Here is a 20,263-nt window from a genome sequence, read left to right as displayed (position 1 = left end):
ACCAAGTGGTGTGTGCGTACATGCGTGCGGGTGTGTGCGTGCATGTCAGTGTGTCATGTAAGAATGGGCTGTAACTATTCACTCTATGTAACTGTTAAGGATTATGACACTTATGTTGTCTCTCTATCCCTCTTTCTCTGTCTCTCTCTCTCTCTCTGTCAGGTGAGTCAGTTGTATCTGAGTTCTTCAGGGCGTCTGTGCTCCTCTCTGCCTCCTCACATCTTCTCCTCAGCAGAGAGGGCCTACCACATGATGCTGCAGGAGCGACGCCCGCAATGCTTCATCCTCAGGTACACGCAAACACAAAAAGAGAAAAAACACACACACATTCAAATGGATGCACAAATGTGCGCACACACACATACACACACAAACACACACACTCACTAAACACATGCCAATATGGCCTCTGTGAGTATGCCAATATACATGCCAATATGGCCTCCCCCTCCCCCTCTTTGAAGAGTATCTTAAATCACCCCCCCCCCCCCCCTTTGAAGAGATTCTTAAATCATTTTAACCCTCCCCCTCTTTGAAGAGTATCTTAAATCATTTCCCCCCCTCTTTGAAGAGTATCTTAAATCACCCCCCCCCCTCTTTGAAGAGTATCTTAAATCATTTCCCCCCCTCTTTGAAGAGTATCTTAAATCATTTCCCCCCCTCTTTGAAGAGTATCTTAAATCATTTCCCCCCCCTCTTTGAAGAGTATCTTAAATCACCCCCCCCCCCCCCTTTGAAGAGTATCTTAAATCATTTTAACCCTCCCCCTCTTTGAAGAGTATCTTAAATCATTTTAACCCTCCCCCTCTTTGAAGAGTATCTTAAATCATTTCCCCCCTCTTTGAAGAGTATCTTAAATCATTTCCCCCCTCTTTGAAGAGTATCTTAAATCATTTCCCCCCCTCTTTGAAGAGTATCTTAAATCATTTCCCCCCCTCTTTGAAGAGTATCTTAAATCATTTCCCCCCCTCTTTGAAGAGTATCTTAAATCATTTCCCCCCCTCTTTGAAGAGTATCTTAAATCATTTCCCCCCCCTCTTTGAAGAGTATCTTAAATCATTTCCCCCCCTCTTTGAAGAGTATCTTAAATCATTTCCCCCCCTCTTTGAAGAGTATCTTAAATCATTTCCCCCCCTCTTTGAAGAGTATCTTAAATCATTTCCCCCCCCTCTTTGAAGAGTATCTTAAATCATTTCCCCCCCCTCTTTGAAGAGTATCTTAAATCATTTCCCCCCCTCTTTGAAGAGTATCTTAAATCATTTCCCCCCCTCTTTGAAGAGTATCTTAAATCATTTCCCCCCCTCTTTGAAGAGTATCTTAAATCATTTCCCCCCCTCTTTGAAGAGTATCTTAAATCATTTCCCCCCCTCTTTGAAGAGTATCTTAAATCATTTCCCCCCCTCTTTGAAGAGTATCTTAAATCATTTCCCCCCTCCCCCCATTTGAAGAGTATCTTAAATCATTTCCCCCCCTCTTTGAAGAGTAAATCATTTCCCCCCCTCTTTGAAGAGTATCTTAAATCATTTCCCCCCCTCTTTGAAGAGTATCTTAAATCATTTCCCCCCTCCCCCCTCCTCTGATGTGTATATTCAATCATTTTCCCCCATCCCCCTCCTCTTTTAAGAGTATCTTAAATCATTTCAACCCTCCCCCTCTTTGAAGAGTATCTTAAATCACCCCCCCCCCCTCTTTGAAGAGTATCTTAAATCACCCCCCCCCCCCTCTTTGAAGAGTATCTTAAATCATTTCCCCCCCCTCTTTGAAGAGTATCTTAAATCATTTCCCCCCCTCTTTGAAGAGTATCTTAAATCATTTCCCCCCCTCTTTGAAGAGTATCTTAAATCATTTCCCCCCCTCTTTGAAGAGTATCTTAAATCACCCCCCCCCCCTTTGAAGAGTATCTTAAATCATTTTAACCCTCCCCCTCTTTGAAGAGTATCTTAAATCATTTTAACCCTCCCCCTCTTTGAAGAGTATCTTAAATCATTTCCCCCCTCTTTGAAGAGTATCTTAAATCATTTCCCCCCCTCTTTGAAGAGTATCTTAAATCATTTCCCCCCCTCTTTGAAGAGTATCTTAAATCATTTCCCCCCCTCTTTGAAGAGTATCTTAAATCATTTCCCCCCCTCTTTGAAGAGTATCTTAAATCATTTCCCCCCCCTCTTTGAAGAGTATCTTAAATCATTTCCCCCCCCTCTTTGAAGAGTATCTTAAATCATTTCCCCCCCTCTTTGAAGAGTATCTTAAATCATTTCCCCCCCCCCTCTTTGAAGAGTATCTTAAATCATTTCCCCCCCTCTTTGAAGAGTATCTTAAATCATTTCCCCCCCTCTTTGAAGAGTATCTTAAATCATTTCCCCCCCTCTTTGAAGAGTATCTTAAATCATTTCCCCCCTCCCCCCATTTGAAGAGTATCTTAAATCATTTTCCCCCTCCCCCCTCTTTGAAGAGTATCTTAAATCATTTTCCCCCTCGCCCCTCTTTGAAGATTATCTTAAATCATTTTCACGCCCCCCTCTTTGAAGATTATCTTAAATCATTTTCACGCCCCTTAATTTTCACCCTCCCCCCTCTTTGAAGAGTATCTTAAATCATTTTCACGCCCCTTAATTTTCACCCTCCCCCCTCTTTGAAGAGTATCTTAAATCATTTTCACGCCCCTTAATTTTCACCCTCCCCCCTCTTTGAAGAGTATCTTAAATCATTTTCACGCCCCTTAATTTTCCCCCTCCCCCCATTTGAAGAGTATCTTAAATCATTTTCCCCCTCCCCCCTCTTTGAAGATTATCTTAAATAATTTTCACGCCCCCCCCCCCCCTTTGAGGAGTTTCTTAAATAATTATAATTTTCACCCTCCCCCCTCTTTGAAGAGTATCTTAAATCATTTTCACGCCCCTTAATTTTCACCCTCCCCCCTCTTTGAAGAGTATCTTAAATCATTTTCACGCCCCTTAATTTTCACCCTCCCCCCTCTTTGAAGAGTATCTTAAATCATTTTCACGCCCCTTAATTTTCACCCTCCCCCCTCTTTGAAGAGTATCTTAAATCATTTTCACGCCCCTTAATTTTCCCCCTCCCCCCTCTTTGAAGATTATCTTAAATAATTTTCACGCCCCCCCCCCCCCTTTGAGGAGTTTCTTAAATAATTATAATTTTCACCCTCCCCCCTCTTTGAAGATTATCTTAAATCATTTTCACGCCCCTTAATTTTCACCCTCCCCCCTCTTTGAAGATTATCTTAAATCATTTTCACGCCCCTTAATTTTCACCCTCCCCCCTCTTTGAAGAGTATCTTAAATCATTTTCACGCCCCTTAATTTTCACCCTCCCCCCTCTTTGAAGATTATCTTAAATCATTTTCACGCTGTTATGGTGCGTGAATGAGGACCCAAAAGCGAATTAACAAACAGAGTACTTTAATGACGAACATACGTGGGCTCAGATGGACAGGTAGATTCCGACAGGACAGGACAAGGTTGCAGCACACACGATGATAGTCTGGTTCAGGCATGAGACACACAAACAAACAAACAAGAATCCGACAAGGACAGGAGCAGAAACAGAGAGAGATATAGGGACCTAATCAGAGGGAAAAAGGGAACAGGTGGGGAACGGGGTGAATGGGTAATTAGGAGGAGACAAGGCACAGCTGGGGAAAAGAGGGGGAGAAAAGGTAACATAACAACGACCAGCAGAGGGAGACAGGGTGAAGGGAAAGGACAGAGACAAGACAACATGACAGTACCCCCCCACTCACCGAGCGCCTCCTGGCGCACTCGAGGAGGAAGCCTGGCGGCACCGGAGGAAATCATCGATCAGCGCACGGTCCAGCACGTCCCGAGAGGGAACCCAACTCCTCTCCTCAGGACCGTACCCCTCCCAATCTACTAGGTACTGATGACCACGGCCCCGAGGACGCATGTCCAAAATCCTACGGACCCTGTAGATGGGTGCGCCCTCGACAAGGATGGGGGGGGGGGGGGGGAAGACGAGCGGGGGCGCGAAGAACGGGCTTGACACAGGAGACATGGAAGACCGGGTGGACGCGACGAAGATATCGCGGCAGAAGAAGTCGCACTGCGACAGGGTTAATGATTTGAGAAATACGGAACGGACCAATGAACCGCGGGGTCAACTTGCGAGAAGCGGTCTTAAGGGGAAGGTTCTGAGTGGAGAGCCAAACTCTCTGACCGCGACAATATCTAGGACTCTTAGTTCTACGCTTATTAGCCGCTCTCACAGTCTGCGCCCTATAACGGCAAAGTGCAGACCTGACCCTCTTCCAGGTGCGCTCGCAACGTTGGACAAAAGCCTGAGCGGAGGGGACGCTGGACTCGGCGAACTGAGATGAGAACAGCGGAGGCTGGTACCCGAGGCTACTCTGAAAAGGAGATAGCCCTGTCGCAGACGAAGGAAGCGAGTTGTGGGCGTATTCTGCCCAGGGGAGCTGTTCTGACCAAGACGCAGGGTTGCGAAAAGAAAGACTGCGTAAGATGCGACCAATAGTCTGATTGGCCCGTTCTGCTTGACCGTTAGACTGGGGGTGAAAGCCGGAAGAGAGACTGACGGAAGCCCCAATCAAACGGCAAAACTCCCTCCAAAATTGAGACGTGAATTGCGGACCTCTGTCCGAAACGACGTCTGACGGAAGGCCATGAATTCTGAAAACATTCTCGATGATGATTTGTGCCGTCTCTTTAGCAGAAGGAAGCTTAGCAAGGGGAATGAAATGAGCCGCCTTAGAGAACCTATCGACAACCGTAAGAATAACAGTCTTCCCCGCTGACGAAGGCAGTCCGGTGACAAAATCTAAGGCGATGTGAGACCACGGTCGAGAGGGAATAGGAAGCGGCCTGAGACGGCCGGCAGGAGGAGAGTTACCGGACTTAGTCTGCGCGCAGACCGAACAAGCAGCCACGAAACGACGCGTGTCATGCTCCCTGGTGGGCCACCAGAAACGCTGGCGAATGGAAGCAAGCGTACCCCGAACGCCAGGGTGGCCGGCTAACTTGGCAGAGTGAGCCCACTGAAGAACGGCCAGACGAGTAGGAACGGGAACGAAAAGAAGGTTCCTAGGACAAGCGCGCGGCGACGGAGTTTGAGTGAGTGCTTGCTTTACCTGCCTCTCAATTCCCCAGACAGTCAACCCGACAACACGCCCCTCAGGGAGAATCCCCTCGGGGTCAGTGGAGGCTACTGAAGAACTGAAGAGACGAGACAAAGCATCAGGCTTGGTGTTCTTAGAGCCCGGACGATAAGAAATCACGAACTCGAAACGAGCGAAAAACAGCGCCCAACGCGCCTGACGCGCATTAAGTCGTTTGGCAGAACGGATGTACTCAAGGTTCCTATGGTCAGTCCAAACGACAAAAGGAACGGTCGCCCCCTCCAACCACTGTCGCCATTCGCCTAGGGCTAACCGGATGGCGAGCAGTTCGCGGTTACCCACATCATAGTTACGTTCCGACGGCGACAGGCGATGAGAAAAATACGCGCATGGGTGGACCTTGTCGTCAGAGAGGGAGCGCTGAGAAAGGATGGCTCCCACTCCCACCTCTGACGCGTCAACCTCGACAACGAACTGTCTAGAGACGTCAGGTGTAACAAGGATAGGAGCGGATGTAAAACGATTCTTGAGGAGATCAAAAGCTCCCTGGGCGGAAACGGACCACTTAAAGCACGTCTTGACAGAAGTAAGGGCTGTGAGAGGAGCTGCCACCTGACCGAAATTACGGATGAAACGACGATAGAAGTTCGCGAAGCCGAGAAAGCGCTGCAGCTCGACGCGTGACTTAGGGACGGGCCAATCAATGACAGCTTGGACCTTAGCGGGATCCATCTTAATGCCTTCAGCGGAAATAACAGAACCGAGAAATGTGACGGAGGAGGCATGAAAAGTGCACTTCTCAGCCTTCACGAAAAGACAATTCTCTAAAAGGCGCTGGAGGACACGTCGAACGTGCTGAACATGAATCTGGAGTGACGGTGAAAAAATCAGGATATCGTCAAGGTAAACGAAAACAAAGATGTTCAGCATGTCTCTCAGGACATCATTGACTAATGCCTGAAAGACAGCTGGAGCGTTAGCGAGGCCGAAAGGAAGAACCCGGTATTCAAAGTGCCCTAACGGAGTGTTAAACGCCGTCTTCCACTCGTCCCCCTCCCTGATGCGCACGAGATGGTAAGCGTTACGAAGGTCCAACTTAGTGAAAAACCTGGCTCCCTGCAGGATCTCGAAGGCTGAAGACATAAGAGGAAGCGGATAACGATTCTTCACTGTTATGTCATTCAGCCCTCGATAATCTATGCAGGGGCGCAGAGACCCGTCCTTCTTCTTGACAAAAAAAAACCCCGCTCCGGCGGGAGAGGAGGAGGGGACTATGGTACCGGCGTCAAGAGCTACAGACAAATAATCTTCGAGAGCCTTACGTTCGGGAGCCGACAGAGAGTATAGTCTACCCCGGGGGGGGGTGGTTCCCGGAAGGAGATCAATACTACAATCATACGACCGGTGTGGAGGAAGAGAGGTGGCCCTGGACCGACTGAACACCGTGCGCAGATCGTGATATTCCTCCGGCACCCCTGTCAAATCACCAGGCTCCTCCTGTGAAGAAGAGACAGAGGAAACAGGAGGGATAGCAGACATTAAACATTTCACATGACAAGAGACGTTCCAGGAGAGGATAGAATTACTAGACCAATTAATGGAAGGATTATGACAAACTAGCCAGGGATGGCCCAAAACAACAGGTGTAAAAGGTGAACGAAAAATTAAAAAAGAAATGGTTTCACTATGATTACCAGAAACAGTGAGGGTTAAAGGTAGCGTCTCACGCTGAATCCTGGGGAGAGGACTACCATCCAGGGCGAACAAGGCCGTGGGCTCCTTTAACTGTCTGAGAGGAATGTCATGTTCCCGAGCCCAGGTCTCGTCCATAAAACAGCCCTCCGCCCCAGAGTCTATTAAGGCACTGCAGGAAGCTGACGAACCGGTCCAGCGTAGATGGACCGACAAGGTAGTGCAGGATCTTGAAGGAGAGACAGGAGTAGTAGCGCTCACCAGTAGCCCTCCGCTTACTGACGAGCTCTGGCCTTTTACTGGACATGAAGTGGCAAAATGACCAGCGGAACCGCAATAGAGACAGAGGCGGTTGGTGATTCTCCGTTCCCTCTCCTTAGTCGAGATGCGGATACCTCCCAGCTGCATGGGCTCAGCACCCGAGCCGGCAGAGGAAGATGGTAGTGATGCGGAGAGGGAGGCGACGGAGAGCGCGAGCTCCTTTCCACGAGCTCGGTGACGAAGATCAACCCGTCGCTCAATGCGAATAGCGAGTTCAATCAAGGAATCCACGCTGGAAGGAACCTCCCGGGAGAGAATCTCATCCTTTACCTCTGCGCGGAAACCCTCCAGAAGACGAGCGAGCAAGGCCGGCTCGTTCCAGCCACTGGAGACAGCAAGAGTGCGAAACTCAATAGAGTAGTCTGTTATGGATCGATTGCCTTGACATAGGGAAGACAGGGCCCTGGAAGCCTCCTCCCCAAAAACAGATCGATCAAAAACCCGTATCATCTCCTCCTTAAAGTCTTGATACTGGTTAATACACTCAGCCCTTGCCTCCCAGATTGCCGTGCCCCACTCACGAGCCCGTCCAATAAGGAGAGATATGACGTAGGCGACACGAGCAGTGCTCCTGGAGTAAGTGTTGGGCTGGAGAGAAAACACAATATCACACTGGGTGAGGAACGAGCGGCATTCAGTGGGCTCCCCAGAGTAACACGGCGGGTTATTGATTCTGGGCTCCGGAGATTCGAAAGCCCTGGAAGTGGCCGGTGGATCGAGGCGGAGATGGTGAACCTGTTCTGTGAGGTTGGAGACTTGGGTGGCCAGGGTCTCAACGGCATGTCGAGCAGCAGACAATTCCTGCTTGTGTCTGCCTAGCATCGCTCCCTGGATCTCGACGGCTGAGTGGAGAGGATCCGAAGTCGCTGGGTCCATTCTGGGTCGGATTCTTCTGTTATGGTGCGTGAATGAGGACCCAAAAGCGAATTAACAAACAGAGTACTTTAATGACGAACATACGTGGGCTCAGATGGACAGGTAGATTCCGACAGGACAGGACAAGGTTGCAGCACACACGATGATAGTCTGGTTCAGGCATGAGACACACAAACAAACAAACAAGAATCCGACAAGGACAGGAGCAGAAACAGAGAGAGATATAGGGACCTAATCAGAGGGAAAAAGGGAACAGGTGGGGAACGGGGTGAATGGGTAATTAGGAGGAGACAAGGCACAGCTGGGGAAAAGAGGGGGAGAAAAGGTAACATAACAACGACCAGCAGAGGGAGACAGGGTGAAGGGAAAGGACAGAGACAAGACAACATGACACACGCCCCTTAATTTTCACCCTCCCCCCTCTTTGAAGAGTATCTTAAATCATTTTCACGCCCCTTAATTTTCACCCTCCCCCCTCTTTGAAGATTATCTTAAATAATTTTCACGCCCCCCCCCCCCCTTTGAGGAGTTTCTTAAATAATTATAATTTTCACCCTCCCCCCTCTTTGAAGAGTATCTTAAATCATTTTCACGCCCCCCTCCTCTTTTCCCACTAGCAGTGATTTTGCTGATAATACTTTGTTGAGGGAAAATGTACTTATTATGATTGTGATATGTTGTTGTAGCATCTAGATGAATGCACTAATTGTAAGTCGCTCTGGATAAGAGCATCTGCTAAATGACTAAAATGGAAATGTAGATTGTTAACTCAGCATCAGTAAATGATTTAGAGTAGGTGAATGGTGAAGTGAGGACCACTGCCCAGTTTGTTCAAACCCACCCCTGCAGGTCAGTTAAATGCTCCCAGAGAGATTAATGAGCCTTAGTCTCAGCCCAGACCTGTTAAACGATCACAGAAAAATGAATGGCTTCAGGGGCCTGGCTGGATGGAGGCAGCTTCCTGATTGCAATTAAACCCGTTACGGCTCTCCACCAACGTTCATGCTGAGTCGCAACGGATCTGGCAGCAAGTTAATGCATTTCGGCCACTGGCTATTCATCACACACACCTCATTTGCAGTCTTCCATGCTCCACTGGGCTGGAGGCAGTCAAAATGTTAGGTGCCTCAAGGGCAGGGTACACACACCTACACAATCATATACATTCAGTACACATGATCCCTGGAGGCCAGGGTATGGGCACATGCTCAGAACCACAAAATACCCTTAAATTCTAATAAAGCTCTGTAAATGAAAAGAGAGGTAAACTGCTGTGTTCATACTCTCAGCAGGGTCATTAATAAGAGGACAAAATCACACACACACACACACACACACACACACACACACACACACACACACACACACACACACACACACACACACACACACACACACAAACACACACGCACACACACACACACACACACACGCACACACACATAAATACACACAGTGCTGTCATTGTTGGGGCTTAAATTACATCCTAAAGCCATCTGCCATCTGTGTAACGTAGCTGGTCTCTGCTCTGCGTGTGTGTGTGTGTGTGTGTGTGTGTGTGTGTGTATCCATGTTGTGTAGTTAGACAGATCTTACAGTATGTCCCACTGTTAGGTTAGGTCCCCCATGGAGCAGATGAGTGTAGTTCACCACAGTCAACCTAACCCGAATGACCTCAGTGAGATGCCAAGTGGGTGGATCAACCTAACCTGAATGACCTTAGTGAGATGCCAGGTGGGTGGATCAACCTAACCTGAATGACCTCAGTGAGATGCCCAATGGATGGATCAACCTAACCTGAATGACCTCAGTGAGATGCCAGGTGGGTGGATTAACCTAACCTGAATGACCTCAGTGAGATGCATCAACCTAACCTGAATGACCTCAGTGAGATGCCAGGTGGGTGGATTAACCTAACCTGAATGACCTCAGTGAGATGCATCAACCTAACCTGAATGACCTCAGTGAGATGCCCAGTGGGTGGAACAACCTAACCTGAAGGACCTCAATGAGATGCCAGGTGGGTGGATCAACCTAACCTGAATGACCTCAGTGAGATGAAAGTGGGTGGATCAACCTAACCAGAATGACCTCAGTGAGATGCCCAGTGGGTGGATCAACCTAACCTGAATGACCTCAGTGAGATGCATCAACCTAACCTGAATGACCTCAGTGAGATGCCCAGTGGGTGGAACAACCTAACCTGAAGGACCTCAATGAGATGCAAGGTGGCTGGATCAACCTAACCTGAAGGACCTCAATGAGATGCCAGGTGGCTGGATCAACCTAACCTGAAGGACCTCAATGAGATGCCAGATGGCTGGATCAACCTAACCTGAATGACCTCAGTGAGATGCCCAGTGGGTGGAACAACCTAACCTGAAGGACCTCAATGAGATGCCAGGTGGGTGGATCAACCTAACCTGAATGACCTCAGTGAGATGAAAGTGGGTGGATCAACCTAACCAGAATGACCTCAGTGAGATGCCAGGTTGATGGGTCAACCTAACCTGAAGGACCTCAGTGAGATGGCCAGTGAATGGATCAACCTAACCTGAATGACCTCAGTGAGATGGCCAGTGAATTTATCAACATAACCTGAATGACCTCAGTGAGATGGCCAGTGAATGGGTCAACCTAACCTGAATGACCTCAGTGAGATGGCCAGTGAATGGATCATCTAACCGGAATGACCTCAGTGAGATGCCAGGTTGATGGGTCAACCTAACCTGAATGACCTCAGTGAGATGGCCAGTGAATGGATCAACCTAACCTGAATGACCTCAGTGAGATGCCAGGTGGATGGGTCAACCTAACCTGAATGACCTCAGTGAGATGGCCAGTGAATGGATCAACCTAACCTGAATGACCTCAGTGAGATGGCCAGTGAATGGATCAACCTAACCTGAATGACTTCAGTGAGATGCCAGGTGGATGGGTCAACCTAACCTGAATGACCTCAGTGAGATGCCAGGTGGATGGGTCAACCTAACCTGAATGACCTCAGTGAGATGCCAGGTGGATGGGTCAACCTAACCTGAATGACCTCAGTGAGATGCCAGGTGGATGGGTCAACCTAACCGGAATGACCTCAGTGAGATGGCCAGTGAATGGATCAACCTAACCTGAATGACTTCAGTGAGATGGCCAGTGAATGGATCAACCTAGCCTGAATGACCTCAGTGAGATGCCAGGTGGATGGGTCAACCTAGCCTGAATGACCTCCGTGAGATGCCTAGTGGGTGGATGCTAGAGGAGCAACTAGATGAAGAGTACATATGACCATGAGCTCCACTTGCCATCTCCACTAACCCAAAGAAACGTCCATAGGTCTTCACTTTCAGTGGCCTTCACTAGAATAAATAAAGAAAATGAATTACAAAATGTTTCTAAAAAGTCACAGAGCACCTGCTTTATCACCATAGGCTAGGTTGTTATGATAGTGTCCACTTGATAAACAATACCATTGTAATGACTAGTTGCAAGATTGTGAATGGGATGGGGGGGTGAGAAAGAGAAATGGTACCCCAGAGGAGTGATGTCAGGCGGGTGGAGGAGTTTGACGGATGTGACAGATAGGAGCCTGGGCTACACCCAGATGACTCACGCCACACAACACACCCATTCACCTGAGACCATTCACAATGTTGACACACATGGATACACTCACAGACACAGATATTCACACCCTTGCATGGACACCGACAGCCACACACATCTGTCTTTTCTTTGCTACGTATGTCTAATCACCCTTACTACATTAACAAGCCTCTCTCTCTACCTCTCTCTCTACCTCTCTATCTCTCTGTGTTTCTCTCTCTTTCTGCAGTGGGGAGAGTGGTTCTGGGAAGACAGAGGCTTGTAAACACATAGTGAGACACCTGGCAGTGAGGTCCAGCCCCAAAGGCTTCTCTCTTGAGCCCAGGATGAATCAAGTGAGTCTGGTTTACTCTGGCCCTGGTTGTCTTAAAAATATGAATCCACTCTTGGAGGACAATGGAAGTTGAATAGAACATGACAGACAGACTAGCTCAGTGGGTGTTCAGTCCACTGTTACAGAGTCCCTGTGGTGTAGTGATTTGAGATATGGATTCACGGACCAAATGATCTGTTTAGCACGCTGGCCTTTACATCAAAACCCCTAGGTTGGTACAGGTCCTTTTATTTCCTTGATAGCCATCGCTAGGTTCTGTACGATGACACAAGCCCATTGTGTTTGTGATTGGCCCATTTGTCCCCGAGAGGAAGCCATAGCATCTAAATGCTGTCGATTCTCTTATTACTCCTCTCACCTTGGACAGTGAGAGGTGCTCAGCGATCGTTTCTGGCCGCGGATTCAAAGCATACTGGTGAGACCCATTGAAGGAGAACATAGAGTACAATGGGACAGGAAATGACCATAGCGACCATTATATGAAAAGCCATTATGATTAGGACATTGTGTGAGAAAGTTTTATATGCAGTGATCAATTGCAACGATACTGTATTAAACCAGTCTTGTCTGGAAGCAGTGGATTAAATGAGCCCTTTAGTAAGAGCAAGGACTACTGTCAGTGCATTCATTCTGACATTTTGTCAGAATTCTAATGGTTTTCTTGTTGTCTAGCATACTAGGGGAGTATTATTACACTGAATGACTGAAGATGAACACTTTCTTGCTATTTGATAGTCCTAGCAGTGCTCCTCATTACAAACCCAACACTTTTTCATTAGACTCTGTTATGACCTTAACAACTCAGAGGTACACATCATTGTTGAACAGGGAGGAGAGAAAAGCTCTTGCTTGGCTATAGTGGAACTGTATCTACACAGATGAAGTCATGTGTTGGTGCTAGATAACATATCTGGGTCAACACTTAGAGAGCACAGAGGGACAGATAGATGAGTGTGTCAATCAGTCAGTGGGGATATATTGTCCCCTGGTGGAGAGAAGTTGTATTGCGACAGTCAGAAGGCATTGCGGCAGGCGGTAATTCAAACTCACGCACCTGCTTCAGAAAACTTCCGTGAATCAAATTACCTAGGTATATTAGTTCACATTAACACAATTGTGTATCTATGAACATGCCATCACCAATGCATGACTTAGCTGTATAAAAATGTATTCTCTAAAAATAATTATGAATATGTCCAACCCAGAAAGTGACAGTGGATATATTGATGGCTGTATTGTACAGTATATTACACTGTCTCTCTATATATTATGTGGTGGCTTGTAGGTGAACTGTATCCTGGAGGCGTTTGGTCATGCCAAGACTCCCATGAATGACAACTCCAGTCGCGTCATCAAACTACTCAGCCTGCAGTACTGTGACAAGAGAAAGACACTACTCAGAGGTACAGACTACTACAACTTTACTCCAGGGGTTGTTCTATAACTAACAAAGGGACTTACTAACTACACTAGTCAATGTCTACTCAGATTAATACACCACTAACTACACCCTCATAGAAAATCACATTATAACTCAACCAAGATAGACCACAGCCTGTCATTTCCAATGGGAACAAGTGAGTCATAGTGGGCAGAACAAGCAAGGAGGTGGGCAGAGCCAAGCATGAGCTGGTGAGATCCTATTGGCCCGTTCTAACATACACATGCATGTTTCTGTTAGGGAACGCCTACTCAGCGAAGTGTGCTTGTGCAATAACTCAATTCACCTTTGCACTCCTTCAAAATAATGTGATTTTTTACAACTTTGGCAAAGGGTAAAATCTACAAACGTTGTAATTGATTCTAGTTTTGGGAACAGAAAACTGTATTGAGATCAAATATTTAATCAAAGACAAAATGAACAGAATTTTGGCCAAAATCAATCTCCTTCCATCTTCTCCCACTGCCGGTTACTGGGCTTCCGCTCACTATCATATTACCATATTTAGTAGTGAGAGGAAACGCCAAGCGGATGATTCACATTTATACATCTTATGAAATATCTGTCTCATTGACAGCATGGGCACAGAAAAGAACAATGTACTCTTTATAATTAAAAGGCAGTTTGATGTATGGCCAACAGGGGGGAGTATAACTCTATGAGTAAACCTGTCAGGCTTCAATCTCTGTCATTCCTACAGAACCACATTGAAATAGATACATTGATTTACTCATATGTAATGGCTGTGTATGAAAGATGAATTTAACTGAAGGACACTCAGGTTTTTTGTTTGATAATTTGGTCTGTGGCCTGGGTTTTAGAATCTTGAGAGTGGTATCTTAATGGATAACTCTGTTAAGATTACAATGTGTGTGTAGGTTTATATAGGTGTTTTTACAGTAGGTGTGTTCCTCTACTACTGGTTACATATGGTTTAAAGTGTATTGACAGAGCATGTGTTATTATGTGGATTACATTTTGTGTGTGTGTGTGTGTGTGTGTGTGTGTGTGTGTGTGTGTGTGTGTGTGTGTGTGTGTGTGTGTGTGTGTGTGTGTGTGTGTGTGTGTGTGTGTTTAGCGCGGATATACACATACATGTTGGAGAAGTCCCGGGTGGTCCACCTGCCTTGTCAGCAACACAACTTCAACATCTTCTACCTGATGGCTGAGGGCCTGTCGCCTGAAGAGAAGAGTGCCCTACACCTCAACAACGTCCTGTCTCACAGGTTTGTACCTCAACAACGTCCTGTCTCACAGGTCTGTACCTCAACAACGTCCTGTCTCACAGGTCTGTACCTCAACAATGTCCTCTCTCACAGGCCTGTACCTCAAAAACATCCTATCTCACAAGTCTGTACCTCAACAATGTCCTGTCTCACAGGTAATAAGGCCATGCAAATTACAGTAATATAGGAAGATATGCTGAGTTTGTAAAATGTTTTAACATTTGGGGAAGGAAACTGGTTCAATCTGGGTGAGAGGCCCCCCTCAGTCACCTGCTAGCAAGAGGAAGAGATGGTGTCTCATGCTGAGTTTGTAAAATGTGTGTGTGTTAGTGTGCGTGTACATGTGCGCGTGTGTGTTGTGGTGTGTGATAGCATCCCTGTCTGATATCCAGTGACCTGGATGCGGGTTTTGAGCCCTGGTATGCACGCTACAGCCTCTGATTTAATGCTGTGACTGCGTGATCAAAAGCCCTCCGACTCTAGCCCATTTGGGGACCCCATCTCTCGCCCCCTCCCCACCCTCGCTTTCTCAGCAGGAGATTGCTGTGACTGGTTACAAATAACTCAGCGTGAGAATACCTGCTCAACCACCATGCTTTAAATGACCTTTTGACATGCTTTCTTGTTTCAGGGTCAAATATTATTTCTTTAGTCCCTCAGTGATATCTAGTCAGTGCAGTATGTCTGTAATGTGTGAACTCTCTCTCTGGTGTTGTTACCTGCTGCTCTTCTCTGTACTGTAGTTGATCATGTCTGTGGTGTATAGTGTGATAGCTGTCTCTCACTGGTCTCTGTCTGTCTCTTCAAGGTACCTGAGTGCAGGTGTTCCCGCAGAAGACTCCCCTCCTGTGGCCTCAGCTTCAACTCAGAGTAGAGACCGTCTCACTGCAATCAAACAGGCCCTCAGAGCTCTGGGCTTCAACAAACTGGTACAGTAACACACTGTGTGTGTGTGTGTGGATGAGTTTGCATGTGTCATTTGCCACACATATGGCTGTGTGTATGTCTATGAGTCTATAGGGTTAGTCGGTACCAGAGGAAGCTGGGGGAGGAGCTATAGGAGGACGGGCTCATTGTATTGGCTGAATGGAATTCATGGAACGGAGTCCAACATGTGGTTTCTACATGTTTGATCTGTTTGATACCGCTCCATTTATTCCATTCCAGCCATTACAATGAGCCTGTCCTCCTATAGCTCCTCCCACCAGTCTCCTCTGGTGGGTATACATACTGTCCCTTGTGAGCAGGGTTGGACATTAAGAACGTCTATTTCTCCAGAGCAATTGGGAACATGAAAAAAAAAATCCGAAGCCCACATGTTTAAGTTGATCGAAATGACAAGAAGGGCTACTAAAGTGTCCTAGTTTTTATTTGACAGATATGTCAGTTTGTTTATACGCTAGATTGTTCTTCAATGTTAGTTTGAGTTTGCTGCAACTGTCTGCTGCTAGGAAGACATAGCAAAGCATGTGCCCAAATTACCACGGTAACTGCCCGTCCCTTAAACGGGGCAGGTGAAAATGTTTCTCACACCTAATGATTGCGCTTGATTGAGCATGGATCACTCCCAAAAACCTTTATTCATTAACTTTTTGTAATTTTTTATAATTAAAACACACAAATATTGTAATTGTTTTCCTAGATTCATCTGTGTGCTTCTACCTTTCTACTTAGGAGCACATCATGTAGCCTTTTTAAAATGTCAGCATAGAGCCCTGAATAAAAAATAAACCGTATCACTCAGCATTTTGTGGCAGGGCAGGCACTTGTTTTTTCTTGATGTTCAGTTGTAGAACAGTTTATATGTTTTAACTATGGATCTAAATGGTTTATTTTAACATACATTGGTTAAAATTTGCAGATCACAAAAATCATAAAAATGAAATGAAGTAATATATCATCTGTTTTTCTTTGTTGTGACGTTGATGTAATTATGGCGAAAACAATATTTTGACTGCCACAGTGGCTGGTAGACCAAAAAGTACATTTTCCACCCTGCTTGTGAGCATGCTTGCCTGTGATGGTCGTGTGAGGTTCTGCATGTTAGTATACTAGCTATATCTACAGACTGTACTGTGCTCTACCTTGTCTGGTGTGTGTACAGAATGAGTGTTCTCATCACATTATCACAGTCTATGTATAGGCTGCAGTCAGCATCTGTCAGCACTGAGTGACCAGAAAGTCAGCTTTTAATCCCTCCCACAGCCAGCAGCTGATAATGTAGGAGGGGGAGGGGAGGGGTGATGGGGGGCAAGAGTGCTTGCAGGCAGAGAGATACACAGGGGAGATTGACCTGGAGAGGAAGGTGGGTGGGGGGGACAGAGTACTTCCTGAGAAGTACATCGTTGCAACACTGTATATACTGTACATAATATGACATTTGTAATGTCTTTATTGTTTTGACATTTCTGCATGTGTAATGTTTACTGTTCATTTTTATTGTTTATTTCACTTTTTGTATATTATCTACCTCACTTGCTTTGGCAATGTCAACACGTTTCCCATGCCAATAAAATTGAGAGAGAGATAGACAGGGGCGATTGACATGGAGAGGGAAGGGGCGATTGACATGGAGAGGGAAGGGGAGAGAGGGGGGATGAGAGAGAGAGTGAGAGAGAGAGACTACCCATCGGTGCCGCCCTATGCTCTCATTGGGAATGACTCATGAAGAACCTCAATCACTCCTTTCTCTCCCACTCTCTTTCTTCTCCTCTCCTACTGTAGGACTCTCTACATTGCATAGAGTGTCAGACAGAGACTAATAACAGCTCCTATAACACACACACATGCAAACTGTCCAGGAGGGTTGAGGGATCAGAGTTGGGTAATGGGGGATACCAGTAAGTGTCCTCTACTCAAGAACAGAGAGAAAGATAGAGAGCGAGAGAACACTGTATAGATACTTAATACGACATTTGTAATGTCTTTGTTCTTTTGGAACTTCTGTGTAATATTTACTGTTCATTTTATTGTTTATTTTTTATTGTTTATTTCACTTTTGTATATTATCTACTTCACTTGCTTTTTAACATATGTTTCCCATGCCAATAAAGCCCCTTGAATTTAATTGAATTGAGAGAGAGGTGGGGGAAGGGTAGAGGCGAAACAGAGGGAGGAGAGATAATGAGGGGATGGGAGGGGAAAGGAGAGGTTAGATAAGGAGTTCGGAGAGAGAGGAGAGGAGAGGTTTAGGGATAAGGGGGAAAGGGGAAATGGGGATTCAGGGGTTTGGAGAACATATTTTAGCTCAAAAGATGGAAGTTGACTCTTTGGGAGAAGACTAGGGGGTAGGGGTTTGGAGTATATGTGTGATTTCACTACTTCATGAGTAAAAACAATAACAACTCCCTTATTCTCTCCCCACCCCACCCCACCTCTCCTCTCCTCAACCTTCTCTCTCTCCTTCTCCCCTCCCCTTCTCCCTCCGCACCCCCACATATCTCTCTCTCTCTCTCTCTCTCTCTCTTTCTCTCTCTCTCTCTCTCTCTCTCTCTCTCTCTCTCTCTCTCTCTCTCTCTCTCCATCAGGAGATGGACAGTGTGTTTATGCTGCTGTCAGTGGTGCTGCAAGTTGGGGACCTCAGCTTCATTTCACTGACAGACGTTGAGACCGCCTACCCCTCCAACATGCAGCTGCTTGAGCAAGGTCAGCATCCCCCTGTCATGTAACCTGGGCCAACACTATGCAGTGACACCAGTTTGACAGCAGAGGGAGAGGGGAGAGAGGGGGGAGGGAGGTCGAGCTACGCAGTAGTAATTGTGTCACTATCCATCCTATTGTTCACATCAGCTTTGCTGCAGTCTCCTGCAGTCTCCTCCTTGCACTCTCCTCCCCTCCCCCTTCTCTATCTCTCCTCCCACTCTCTCTCTCTCCCTATTCAATTTCAATTTAAGGGGCTTTATTGGCATGGGAAACACATGTTTACATTGCCAAACCAAGGGAAATAGAAAATAAACAGAAGTGAAATAAAGTGTTGTAACAATATGCAAATAGTTAGAGTACAAAAGGGAAAATAAATAAACATAAATATAGGTTGTATTTTCAATGGTGTTTGTTCTTCACTGGTTGCCCTTTTCTTGTGGCCACAGGTCACAAATCTTGCTGTTGTGATGGCACACTGTGGTATTTCACCCAACAGATATGGGAGTTGCGAAAAATTTGATTTGTTTATTTAATTCTTTGTGAGTCTGTGTAATCAGAGGGAAATGTGTGTCTCTAATATGGTCCTACATTTTGCATGAGGTTAGGAAGTGCAGCTCAGTTTCCACCTCATGTTGTGGGCAGTGTGCACATAGCCTGTCTTCTCTTGAAAGCCAGGTCTGCCTTCAGTGGCCTTTCTCAAAAGCAAGGCTATGCTCGCTGAGTCTGTACATAGTCAAAGATGTCCTTAATATTGGATCAGTCACAGTGGTCAGGTATTCTGTCACTGTATACTCACTGTTTCGGGCCAAATAGGATTCTAGTTGTCTCAGTTTTTTTGTAAATTCTTTCGAATGTGCCAAGTAATTATATTTTTGATTTCTCATGATTTAAAGAGGGGTCTAATTTTGTTGCTGTCCTGGGGCTCTGTGGGTTCTGTGTTTGTGAACAGACCCCCAGGAACAGCTTGTTAGGGGGCTCTTTTCCAGGTTCATTTCTTTGTTGGTGATGGCTTCCTTTTAGGTGGTTGTAGAATTTAACGGCCTTTTCTGGATTTTGATAATTAGCGTGTATCAGCCTAATTCTGCTCTGTATGCATTATTTGGTGTTTTACATTGTACTCAGAGGATATTTTTTTCAGAATTCTACATGCAGAGTCTCAATTTGGTGTTTGCCCCATTTTGTGATTTCTTGGTTGGTGAGCGGACCCCAGACCTCACAACCGTAAAGGGAAATGGGTTCTATAACTGATTCAAGTATTTTTAGCCAGATCCTAATTGGTATGTCGAATTTTATGTTCCTTTTTGATGGCATAGAAGGCCTTTCTTGCCTTGACTCTCAGATCGTTCACAGCTTTGTTGAAATTACTTGTGGTGCTGATGTTTAGGCCGAGGTATGTCATTTTTTGTGTGCTATAAGTCAACGATGTCTAGATGGAATTTGTATTTGTGGTCATGCCAATTTAACCTTTTGTAACACCATTATTTTTGTCTTACTGAGATTTACTGTCAGGGCCCAGGTCTGACAGTATCTGTGCAGAAGATCTAGGTGCTGCTGTAGGCCCTCCTTGGTTGGGGACAGAAGCACCAGATCATCAGCAAACAGTAGACATTTGACTTCAGGATCTATTAGGGTGAGGCCGGGTGCTGCAGACTGTTCTAGTGCACTCGCCAATTCGTTGACATATATGTTGAAGAGGGTGGAGCTTAAGCTGCATCCCTGTCTCACTCCCTAGCCCTGTGGAAAGAAATCTGTGTGTTTTTTGCCAATTTTAACTACACACTTGTTGTTTGTGTACATGGATTATATAATGTTGTATGTTTTCCCCCAACACCACTTTCTATCAATCTGCATAGCAGGGCCTCATGCCAAATTGAGTCTGAAGCTTTTTTTAAATCAACAAAGCATGAGAAGCCTTTGTTTTGCTTTGTTTGTTTGTCAAATAGAGTGTGCAGGGTGAATACATGGTCTGTCGTACGGTAATTTGGTAAAAAGCATGTTTGACATTTAGGTACGTTGTTTTTGCT

The 20,263-nt window shown here is 46.1% G+C and overlaps 1 protein-coding gene across 6 annotated transcripts in view; it reads left to right on the top strand.

The window, feature by feature from the left end:
• LOC110502073 (unconventional myosin-XVI) overlaps positions 1 to 20,263 on the top strand; it is a 236,277-nt gene that overhangs the window by 132,970 nt on the left and 83,044 nt on the right. For all 6 annotated transcript variants that reach the window (XM_036958970.1, XM_036958971.1, XM_036958966.1 and 3 more), the window contains exons 13-18: positions 163 to 290; positions 11,826 to 11,931; positions 13,216 to 13,333; positions 14,450 to 14,597; positions 15,406 to 15,526; positions 18,125 to 18,242. In XM_036958970.1, coding sequence (XP_036814865.1) covers positions 163 to 290; positions 11,826 to 11,931; positions 13,216 to 13,333; positions 14,450 to 14,597; positions 15,406 to 15,526; positions 18,125 to 18,242 — 739 coding nt within the window. The remainder of the gene's footprint in view (positions 1 to 162; positions 291 to 11,825; positions 11,932 to 13,215; positions 13,334 to 14,449; positions 14,598 to 15,405; positions 15,527 to 18,124; positions 18,243 to 20,263) is intronic.

The sequence above is a fragment of the Oncorhynchus mykiss genome, chromosome 22 (genome assembly GCF_013265735.2).
Source record: "Oncorhynchus mykiss isolate Arlee chromosome 22, USDA_OmykA_1.1, whole genome shotgun sequence".
Lineage (NCBI taxonomy): Eukaryota > Metazoa > Chordata > Actinopteri > Salmoniformes > Salmonidae > Oncorhynchus > Oncorhynchus mykiss.
The sequence above is the reverse complement of the archived record's forward strand: the minus strand, read 5'-3'. Positions and strand labels throughout refer to the sequence as shown.